A 12405-nucleotide genomic window follows, 5' to 3' on the forward strand; every position below is an offset into this window, starting at 1 on the left:
TGTTATCATTTTTTGAGAAAAATGCAAAAAATAGTCATAAATTTGTCAAGGGGGGTAGTACCACCTTAACTTAATGGAAACATTGACTTCTATTTAAAGATGCACTTCCTGTAGTATTTGAGTTCTTTGATGCTTTCCCTGATGTCATCCAAGGCCCTGTGTTCCGCTTGCTTGTCAGGAGCAGCACTGAAGTCTTGTGGGTACCAACGCCTAAAAAAGAACAATCAATCAATACAATGTATATAAGTTAACAAATCAAACAATCAATAATTCAACTGATCAGTTAGGGAACAATCCAAAAGTTTGATGATGTCCTATAAACGGGAGTCTGTTCGTTATTGTGTGTGTAAACATGGCTGACTCGGTAGGCCACTTGTTTAAATAAATGGCAAACAGGAATTGGTTTGGTGATGAATTTATTTCTTCTTACTGGTGCAGATAACATAAAGATAATTTGTAATATAAACTCCAGAGAACAGAAATGATAAAACAACCAGAGCAAAAGCTCCGTGTTACAACCCCATGTTGATGTGTGTGGTATGAGATAGAGTAAACCTCCCTGAGCACGCGCTACAGATTTTATCGGAAGTTCACCCGCATCAGCCCACACAAATCCTGAACTGTGATTGGTCAAGATTGCATTTCTATTGTTCCTAATGAAAGACTCGGAATGATTCGGCAATAGCCGTTTATGAAAGGAATCGTGAATTTCAACAAGAATGTCTTACAAAAAAGTAAGACTCCCGCATCAACATTCTGCACTGTTACATGTGTGCGTGGGGGGGGTCAAAACAAACTAGTTAACACATCAAAGTTGATCTTTTTAAGGATTAAATACATATTTGTCAAATTTAAGTATTTTCTGATTAAGAAGTTCAATATTGATTCTACAAAGCGGTTGCTTCAAAAAGATTTCAATTCCAGGCAATATTCTAAATATCTGAAGGGATTGATGGGGATAAAATTATGCATCATTTCATGCTTGGACTTTCATTTATAGGACATCATCAAACTTTGGTTTGTTCCCTAAAATCACTCACATAATGAATCAATACAATTGCCCACCTATCAATCAACATATCAATCAATCAATCCAATCCAATCAGTCTCCATTCTGGCATTCTTTCACGGTGTAATTAAAACATTTTATTACAGCTGGTTTTCTTGTTCATATGTACTGTTGATATCACTTCAGAACCAAAATGTGCTACTAAAAATACAACCTGAGTAAAAAACTATGTGAGTTTTCACTCTCAGCACTTGTAAACTCAGCATGTGAGGAGGTAAAGAGCATTTTTAGGGGGGGGATTTTTGCAAAATTACAGCAAAAAGTGGAAATATTTGGATTTTTAGTGGATTTTTACGGGAGGGGGAGGGGGGGTAAGAATTCTGACTGGGTGATCTTCCCCACTGGATACCCCTTGTGGAGCTACTACTGAACTTCATTAATTTACAAATCTTATGTGATGTTGTGCTAGATTCACTTTCTTTTTCAATGATCACAAAGTACACATGCAGGGTTCCTTTGTTTATCATACAGACAAGCCTAAATTGCAACCACATACCTGCAAAGTTCCTTGATGGTACTAACATCAACAATCCTGTAATGCAAGTGCTTAGTAAACTGTGGCATATACTTCTCCAAGAATACTTTATCCGCATGGACTGTATTACCAGCAAGAGGACAAAATCCTGGGGCACTGTGTTCCCTCACAAAGGATAGCATCTCATACTCAGCTTGCTGTAGCGATATCTTGCTGGCTTTTACTGCCTCTGTTAACCCTGACTGTCCATGGTGTTGTACACACCAGTCGTTCATGTTGCTTAGAACCTCGTCTGATTGGTGGACTATGATATTGGGTCCCTGCAAATGCAAAGTAATGACACTTCGTAGTTGTCATCATGGATGATTTAATGGTCGTCATGCAATAAAATAACCAGACAAATGACATGTTTCTTCGTTTGCTTCTGACATTTCGTCGGTCACATCACCTACTAAAAAGTACTGTTCTATATGAAAACAGACAAAAATGTTTCACATACAGAGCTATACAATACTAGTTTTAGACTTATTGCTAGATAAGTTGTCCTCAAAGGGTATTTTTTTGAAGAAGACACTTGACAATTTTAATTTGGGTAAATTCTACATGGCAATCTTTCGAGTAACATTGTGTAACATGTAGGGCTCTCAACTAACGGGTAATTATGTACTGGTACCCGATTGAATTTTCAAGGGAATCCGGGTACCAAAATCTGAAGAAAAAAAAAAATCAAAAAAAAAAAAAAAAAAAAAAATTTAAAAAAAAAAAAAAAAAATTTTTCAAAGTTTTGGCGACTTTGGAGAACCACTGGACCTATTCTGAAATGCTAAGATCATTAGGATCATTCACAGTTAATTTGAAAAAAAATTGAAAAAATTACGAAAAATTACAGTTTGGTATTCTTAATATGTAAACCACAAACTTATGTTTACCTCTTCATCTATCACATATTATAAATGCATTGGTTTTCCATGCATTTATAATATGTAATATATGAAGAGGTAAATATTAGTTTGTGGTTTGCATAGCAAGGTTAACAAACTGTAATTTTTTCGTAATTTTTTTTTCACATTTTTTTCAAATTACCTGTAAGTGATCCTATATCATCCTAGCACTTCAGAATAGGTCCAGTGGTTCTCTAAAGTCGCCAAAACTTTGAAAAAAAAATTATTTTTTTTTTAATTTTTTTTTCGGTACTTTGACCCGTGAATTGGACCCGGTAGGCCAAGAACGGGCGGGAACTCGGGTACCCGGGAATTGGTGAGAGCCTTAGTAACATGGTATTAAAGTTATAGCTCTGTATGTAAAACAATTTTGTTTAAAATGGTATTTTTTAACTTATAGCCATGTGATGTGGCCGACAATTTGGCTGTTTAAATTTGCAGACAGCTTCTCCAAACCTTGCTCGGTCCACCACCTGGGCACTATGTGTTCATAATTTACTCAGGTTTGGTCACAATTTAACAGCAATTATGTTCCACAGTAGTGCAGGCGAAAATAAAAATGCACATCTTTGTGCTTATTTTCAGGAGTTGGCCGGGTGGTCATTATTGTTGTTTTATCTCTTCATACACCAACACAGCAATTTTAAACCTTTAATGAGAGCCTTGAGAGGTCAATAGGTTTTGTTGAAGTAACAGCCAGAAAAAAAATATTCACCCCCAATTCTAGAATTCTCTTGATTTACTCATCGACCCTGATTTACTTCCCCTCCCCAAAAAAATATACAGACCCAAGATTTTGCAAAAAATTGAGTCAGTCGGGTAGGGCAACACAACTTTTTTTGGCTACTGACCAAACAAAGATTATGAGTGGACTGAACAAGTTTGAAAGAAAAAAACCCTTTTCAATTGGCTTTCTTTTTTTTCTCTCATTAACAGGAAATGGCCTCTGGCCAGGACTTTGGATGTGTTACCAGGTCATTATAATGTATAAAGGTATGTTTGAGATGCTAAAACACATTTTGTGTTATCAGGACATTTGTGTTTTTAAACAGATTTTGTGTTATACTGTTAATGAGTTTCCACTGTACCTGTATCAAAACTAATTTATTTTTGCTGTGAACTTTGAATCATGGTATTTTTAGTCAAACAATAACAACTATTAACATTTACAACCTTTTATTTCTTCATATCCTTACCTCTGCAATGAGATTCAAATCACCATCAGTAATTAGACATGCCATCTCCAAGATATGGTCTTTGTTTACATCCAAGCCGGTCATCTCTAAGTCCACCCAAACCAATCTCTCCTTCAACTCTTTTGCCATTGCTGCTTTATTGCTGCCAGCTCTGTAGGATGCCATGTTGTATGTGAGTGCACCTGGTCTTGGGTAGAGTCTGTCGCAAGAGGACCAGCATGAGTAACTGGCAATTGGATTGGGTTGTCCTAACCCGGAAACTCTGTGAAGTACTCTGCATACAAGACGAAAAATTGTTGCATTCATGTGGGATGAAGATACACTTTTACAGGTTATTGTAGGTCTGGTTGTGCTTCCTGATCTGGAGTGGAAGAGTTAGAAAGTGCAAAAGATAGGCATGGAAGACTATCTCTCTATCTTCAAAAATGGCTATAATACTTAAAGGTCCGTAACCCGATCGACAGCATCATCCCCCCGATTTTTTTCATTGTTGATGAGGTTTTAGTATCACATAATAGATACTATTTTTCTCACTACTAACCTGAAATTTGACGCTCCAAGTCGATGTATTTCTGGTGAAATCATGAAACACAGCGGCTTTTACAGGTATACCAGTTTGTAAACAATGGTAAATACTTTGATTTCTGGGCCGGGAATTATGAACGAAATAGCTCAGTAATATCAGTCGCCTCAACAGCTACTTTGGTTTCAAGCGTCATACACATTCTGTGAAAAAGCGAACCACACTAACTGCTGAGGAGACGCGTCTAGACGGTGTGCCGTATTTAATTATAAAATTTCCACGATGGAGGCAGCGGGCCGATTAGCTCAGTCGGTTAGCGCGCGCTTCATATTTCTACCCGAGAGGTAATCGGTTCAAAATCAGGTGTCGGAATGTTTTTTTCTCTCTCCATTTTTAACCCAAACTTTTTTATTTTCATTTGAAATGTACATATTGCAAGGGGAAATATATTTTGTTTCCTTTTTTTTTCTGAAACGGCAAAAAAAAACAAATATTTTTCGCTCAATACGGGCCGGGCATTGATTGTACAGCATGTCAGCATTAAATTAAATCATACTGAACGGAAATGGTTGTTGTTGCTTGCCTACCCAGAATGCAATTCACGATACCAAGGTATTGGATTGCAAATTTGGCTATTTATTCACATTTACGCCGAAAATGCTCTCGTTTTTTCACAAAGCAGCATAAAGGGGGCGATATTTGATATTATTATGTAATTTTAAAGACAATCCATATCCAAAACCAATAGGGTTACCCCCTTTAAGTCATAACACAAGGGAACCTACATCATACAAAAAACTTTGCCTGAACCATGTTGATAAGGTTTGCTGTCAATTTAGGCCATCTTAATTTAAGTCCTGTGTCTCAAAGCTTGTGAGAAATTGAAAACCTAATGCGGAATGCGGTATTTTATATAAACGTAGATTGCATGGCGATCGGAGTCAGTGTTATCGTCAGAGCACCTCGGACTAGTTTACGTGGTGAACTATACTAAAATGCAGCAAACCTTTTACGAGCGTGACTACCATGATGTTGCAAATTCGGCGCTAACAACGCGTACGGCGCACAGTTCATTCATAAATTTCCACTCAGCAACAATATATCGCCTTAGCAGCCAATCAGAGACAAGTGCGTGCAACGCAGTATATACGCGATGTATCCTTACAATACGCGCTCGTCTAAGGTTTTCTGCATTTTAGTATAGTTGAATGTATGAATATATGGAGAGGTCAAACAGGTTGTTAATTATTGTCAATATTAATATTTTGCAACATTTATAATGAAAACAATTAACACTTAAAGGAGGATTTTGTGATCCTAGCATCCTCTTTTTATGACATATTTCAGTAGATACCCACGAAAAAAGCTTATTCCCAAAATTTCAGTTGATTCTGATTTTGCGTTTGCGAGTTGTGCATGAATCCATACCGTCCATGCCCATGATTATGTGTACTGCTCCATCATTGTCCATGCCACTGTTGTAATTTCGTTCTGGTATACCAGAACGAAATTCAAATTTGGCGATATTTTTGCTGAACGAATTAATCTGCAAGGAATATTTGGTAAATAAACATTATGTAACCAGATTCATGGATTATCCAGTGGACTGACAACTTGAGTGTGGTATGAAATCTCAATTTCAGTTTTGAAATTGAAGGTTGTTTTTTGAGAAATGGGTAATGTGCAATATAGTGGATGGAACAACCCCGACCGAGAGAATATACTAACATAACATCAAACATCGATCATTACCGACATTCGCTTACCAGCTACAGGATAATTTCATCAGAACAACCGGCAAATAACATGAAATTTGTCTCGTTTTTCACGTCGTGCTCGGGTTTTCTGGAACCGTACGGGCAGCTACGAGTACTCTCTTAATCACCCCGGGTTTTCATTGAACACATTTCGCTCTGTGGTTTAATGGGAATGTTATTGAACCTTGTATAAGAGTTTACCCAAATTACGAGCTGCGTATGCGCATGTGCAAAGGATGTAAACATGATAATTAATTGGGACGAAGTGATTGCATGATTCGGAACAGCAAGTGATTTTTCCAGGGAATTTTCCCTTTAAATATACCGCGGGGAATGATTTTCTTGACAGCTTTTGCTGTTCCATGTAATTCTCCAGTTATCTCCACATTGTTTGACCTCGTTTAATCAGGTAAGTCGTCATCGATCAGCCGAAACGAGACTGCGACTGGCTGGGCGCTTTCACTGTCATGACTGTCTCCCACATGTTTGAATGGGAAGTGTTTTGGGCCCTGGGCAGGAGGTAAAGAGCATTTTTAGGGGGGGGGGGGGAGTTTTGCAAAATTACAGCAAAAAGTGGAAATATTTGGATAAGAGTTTACCCAAATTACGCGCTGCGTATGCGCATGTGCAAAGGATGTAAACATGATAATTAATTGGGACGAAGTGATTGCATGATTCGAACAGCAAGTGATTTTTCCAGGAATTTTCCTTTAAATATACCGAGGAATGATTTTCTTGACAGCTTTTGCTGTTCCATGTAATTCTCCAGTTATCTCCACATTGTTTGACCTCGTTTAATCAGGTAAGTCGTCATCGATCAGCCGAAACGAGACTGCGACTGGCTGGGCGCTTTCACTGTCATGACTGTCTCCCACATGTTTGAATGGGAAGTGTTTTGGGCCCTGGGCACTGACACATTTTTTTCAATATAATGTTCTATTCTTTATTGTTGGACAATTGTTTCTTGTGCCCATAGTACATCCAAAGTTGTAATTCTGTGTTTTTGATTGCAAAGATAGGAGATTTTAATTGCCAACGCACTAAGTCATTACAAAAAAAAATTCCGATTCTAAACCAACACTGAACAAACCACATTAATCATGCCCCCAAACCTGCAAAGGCGACAAATCCATTGGTTCTCCTGGGTCGAACCAAACAACACACAATTTATCGGCAAGACAACGACCTCTGACCCGGTAAACAATAAATGGAATCGCCCATTTCTCACTCAGCAGTGGTAAATGAGTGTTTATTATTAATATTATAACCATGATCATGCATATGGATGGGGTATAATCTTCTTCCACAGTAAACCACGTGTATCATCTGTTGATACATTTATACTGGGAGAGGGGCGAGCACTAATTTTAGTAGTTTAGGTCATGGGTGGGCGATGCTTGCAGGTTGCTTGTTTGTAATTTGGGGTCAATGCTTTGCATCAACAGGGGTCATGTAAACCAACAACAATAAAATGCTATCCTATTTTGCCAATTCTATTAAAGTGGTACTACACCCCTTGATAAATTTGTGACTATTTTTGCATTTTTCTCAAAAAATAATAACACACTGGTAACTTGTATATGGCCGTGGGAATTTTAAAAAGTAGATTTGCATCCACCGCCCGCATGCTCCAAAACCTACCGCATATTTTGTTCATCATTTGCAAAATATTTCATTATTGACCAGAAACATGAAAAAAATGGCTTTCAAACATAAAATCAGCAAGATTGAAGTTGGTAAAACAGTTGTAAACTAGAGTCAACAGACGCTGAATACAAGCCGCAATTTGACCCTATAACTTGACCCTGGGTTACGGATGGGGTCAACTGCTCTTGCATTGTGCTTAGGATGTCATAAGAAATATTCCTGGTGAATTTCAGCTTAATCGAACTTAAACATGGATTTTGATTTTTTTTAATTTTTGATTGACCTTTTGACCCCTTTAATGACCTTTGACCTCAATGAAAAAAAAACCCTATGTACACAGACAAAATGCATTGTTCTAATTTTAATTTAAAAATTCTACAATGTTCAGTTGTTGAGATAAAAATTCTTGAAGTTATTTAGTTAAAAACAGGAAGTGACCCCTTAATGACCTTTGACCCCCAAAATAAAAATACTATGCATACATCAGGTAACACTGATTCATGTATGATGGTTATATTACTCTGGTCTGTTTACATTGTGATATAAAAAATTTTGAACTTTTTGGTTTTTGACCGGAAGTAACCCCTTAATGACCTTTGACCCCAAAACTGTAGGCATCCTAAAGACCCTGGCTAGTAGCAATGCATGTGTGCTAATGGCGACTCTCTGCTATATAATTTGTAAAGACAGTGATTTTTTGAATATTTTTAGCTTTCAGACCGGAAATGACCCCTTAATGACCTTTGACCTCAATTCTTTTTAGGAAGTTTTAAGCACTGCCACATGTTGATTCATATGCATGAGTCACATGATCATTGCATGAAATTTGTGGAAGGAGTAGCATTTTTTGTGAAATCACATTTTTGACCATTATAGCTAGGTCAAAGGTCACAGCAAGGTCAAAGTCAAATGGAAGGTTTGGCCTAGTCCAGTGGTCATTTGGTTCAAGTATGGTTGAAATCTGTCAAGCATAAGAGAGCTAGGGCAAAAGCGTGGCAAGTCACGCAAAAATGTCACGAGTTGCCAGAAGAAGAAAGAAGAAGAAAGAATTGAGAAGAGACAGAACAAGCCGACATCCGTCGTCGGCTTGTAAAAACGTGAAAAATGAGTCGGCAATGATGTTGTTCACCCGGGTTGCTCACCATGAGTCCGGGCGTTTAGTTAACTAGTTCACTACAACAAGCATGACAGGCAACACTGGTAGCCGAAAAATATGAATATGCTAATGCATGACCCTGGTGTAAGGTCATAATTTCATTCATAAAAACATGTTGGGTGACATTCCGACCACTCCGAGGACCGAGCTACCGAATAAGACCACATGAATGTGACGTAATCGAGTTCATGAATATTTAATGAGCAGCGCGATACTGCCTCATACGGTAAAAAAGATGACGGGGATCACCAACATTCCGATGATATGCACTTTGCATGCTTAGTGGTGCCTGGCATGCTAACCGGCTCCTTTAAGGGGGTACTACACCCCTGTGGTATATTTATGACTATTTTGCATTTTTCTCAAAATTAATAACACACTGGTAACAAAAGTTATGTATATTATTGGGGCAAGGAATCCAATTACTACACTGAAATTTCAGTGAATTAAGACAAGCGGTTCAGTAAATATGATAGGAAATGAGGTACATCCTAGCGGTACCTCATTTTCTATCACAAGTATCGAACCGCGTGTCTTGGGTCACTGAAATTCCAGTGTAGTAATTGGATTCCTTGCCCCTACAATATACATAACTTTTGTTACCAGGGTGTTATTAGTTTTGAGAAAAATGCAAAAATAGTCACAAATTTATTGAGGGGTGTAGTACCCCCTTAATATTTCTAACTTCATCAGCATGAATGGGGTAGTTTGAATAGAAATAATGAATTTATAATGAATAATGAAAAAAAAGCCGCACATGATTTCAAAAAGTTCTGGACGCAAATCTACTACTTTAATTCCCATGGCCTATTAATAGGGGCAAGGAATCCAGTTACTACACTGGACTTTCAGTGACTAAAAACAAGCGGTACGTAGAAAAGAGGTACCGCTAGAATGTACCTCATTTATAATGAACCACTTGTCTTGAATCACTGAAATTACAGTGAAGTAATAATATTGAATTCCTTAATTGCCTCAATAATAGACATTTGTTACCAGTGTGTAGTTATTTTGTGAGAAAAATGCAAAATAAGTTACAAAATTTATTAGGGGGTGTAATACCACCTTAAATTAGAGTCATGCGGAAGCATGACCAGCAAGTTTTTAAAAAACGACTGATAAAGAAGAATAAACAGATGCACCGCAAGACTATATTTACACGGAACAAAACGCTATTGTTCTATGATATTTTTAGCTGGGTACAAAATATATCTAAAACCATGCTAAATCCTATTTACTGTCCAAAGTGTCATATTTTAATAACTCATTATTTCAAAAGTTACACCAATCTTACAGTCAATCCGATTGTTTGATAATAAACAAACATTCTTGCTTTATTTCACGCGGTATTTCATAGCCAAAATTAGTGGCAAATCATAGCTAATCATACTGATATCCACAATCTTTCGACACTGCTACAGCCATACATGGCTGTCACTGTCCCACTACTTTTTCAGATTCACTTTCAAATATACCCTAGCATTTTCCTGGATACCCTACATACAAATTCTGGATCCCATTCGCCAACAAATCAAATTTTTCACAATTCTTTTATTCTTTCCGGACCACAGCATACATTCATATTAATAAATACTCCACTTTCACACCTCGTTATATCGGTACGTCCCTGTGGCGAAGCGGTAAAGGACATGGACTTCTAATCCATTGATGAATTTTTGCTCAGGTTCGAAACTTCCCACCACTTTTTTTTAAATGTTTTATTAACCAATTTATTGTCATAAATCAAGAATAACACCATTTCGAACATCCACTGCTATTGTGATATTATATTTTTTTCATCAAACAAACATGTTTGATTTTTTTTTATTCACATTTAGGCCTAGGCTTAGGGCCTACTTTCACCGGCTGCACCATCCAGATGCTTTCACCATGCCTGACTATCATGACATCTTCGTCATTTAAAACACATTTATCAGTGTCTCTGTTCACAGCTCAGACTGAAAATATATTTGGAATAAAAAAAATTGTCACAAATTAAAATCACAAACCGCGAAAGATCGCCAACAAGTGCCGCTGAACATTGATATTGAGAACCACAAACCGCGAAATTTGGATATACTATACTATACTATACTATACTATGCAGGCACTTTTATAGCGCTCTTACAAAGAAAACCATGTATCACAGCGCTTTACAAAAGAAAATAAAGAAGAAAAAACATACAAGAACAAACAACAAATCAAATACCAAATAAATGAGTCTTTAGATTAGACTGGAAGCTTGCCAGCGTTGGAGAGTGGCGGATATGGCGAGGAGTTTGTTCCAAAGAAAAGGTCCTGCTACAGAGAAGGCTTTATCACCAGTTAGAGTGCGTGTATGCGGAACAATGAGAAGCCTGGTGTCCTGGGCAGAGCGTAATCCACTTCTACTGGGAATGTAAGGCTGAATGAGTTCAGTAATGTATGATTGAGATGTTGTTGAGTCCATGAAACATTTGTAGACAATGGTTAACAGCTTGAAATGGATGCGACTAGGTATTGGTAACCAGTGGAGTTCACGAAGGAGAGGTGTGGCATGATCATACTTTTTGCCTTGAAGATGAGCTTGGCAGCACGGTTCTGTAGACGTTGGAGTCTCTTTGAGTCTTTTGATGTAATACCATAAAGCAAGGAGTTGGCATAATCAAGCCTGGATGTTATAATGGCTCGAACTGCATCTTGACAGGCAGCTTGGTCTAGAAACATTCGGATACTGCGCTAAGTTGCGGAGGTGGAAGCTTATTGAACTGCATATCGAAGAGACCTGGTTTGACATTGATAACGTTTTGTCAAACACAACACCAAGGTTCTTTATGGTAGTAGATGGAACAATAACATCAGATCCAATATTCAGCCTCACCTCTGATATAGAGTGCTCGAATCGTGGGCTGGATATGACAAAGAACTCAGTTTTTGTTTCATTTAATTGAAGCATGTTGCGGTCCATCCAAAGTTTGATATCCATGATGCAATTAGTGAGAGTGCTCAGTGCATTGTCCAGTTCAGATTTATTGCGTGGACTGAATGGAATGTACAGTTGTATGTCGTCGGCATAGAAGTGGTATTTTACATCGTTATGAACGCTGATGATGTTTGCAATGGGATGAGTGTAAGACGAGAATGACTGTGGGCCAATTACAGAGCCTTGTGGCAGGCGAAGTTCAAAGTTTGCGAATCAGATAATACACCGGCAACCTTCACTCTGTTTGTGCGATTACTCAGGTATGACTTAAACCAGTCACAAACACTACCACAAATACCAACAACACTAGTCAACCTGTTTAACAGAACATCATGATCAATGGTGTCAAAAGCCGCCGACAGGTCGAGCAACACCAGGAAGATTGTGGTTGTGGTTCTTTGTAGAATATCCAACTAGATTGCCCCGTAAGGCTACAAAGAATCACGCACCACGGAATATGGCTATCCAACAAGCTTAAACTATAAATTAAGCTCCCGATAGAGGGCAGGGCATGAAGGGAAATTAAAATCACAAACCGCGAAAGATCGCCGACAACCGCCGCTTAATAGGGATATCCAACTAGATTGCCCCGCAGGGCTACAAAGAACCACAAACCGCGAAATTTGGATATCCAACCAGATTACCCGCGGGCTTATCGATTATAAAGAACCACAAATCG

At 38.0% G+C, this 12405-nt stretch overlaps 1 protein-coding gene across 3 annotated transcripts; it reads right to left on the minus strand.

Moving 5' to 3' along the window:
- On the minus strand, positions 1-6102 carry LOC140135657 (oligoribonuclease, mitochondrial-like). 3 transcript variants are annotated; one of them, XM_072157233.1, is made up of 4 exons: positions 5971-6102; positions 3682-4042; positions 1566-1864; positions 1-210 (listed from the first exon to the last, which is right to left on the minus strand). In XM_072157233.1, exons 2-4 carry the CDS (start codon positions 3985-3987, stop codon positions 90-92), a joined length of 726 nt encoding a protein of 241 aa, XP_072013334.1. In that variant the 5' UTR covers positions 3988-4042; positions 5971-6102; the 3' UTR covers positions 1-89. The 3 variants fall into 3 exon arrangements, with proteins under 3 accessions (XP_072013334.1, XP_072013336.1, XP_072013335.1); XM_072157235.1 differs by having other exon boundaries at positions 3682-3955; positions 5971-6089; XM_072157234.1 differs by having other exon boundaries at positions 5957-6073.
- Positions 6103-12405: the final 6303 nt, after the last annotated feature.

Source organism: Amphiura filiformis, chromosome 16 (genome assembly GCF_039555335.1).
Source record: "Amphiura filiformis chromosome 16, Afil_fr2py, whole genome shotgun sequence".
Lineage (NCBI taxonomy): Eukaryota > Metazoa > Echinodermata > Ophiuroidea > Amphilepidida > Amphiuridae > Amphiura > Amphiura filiformis.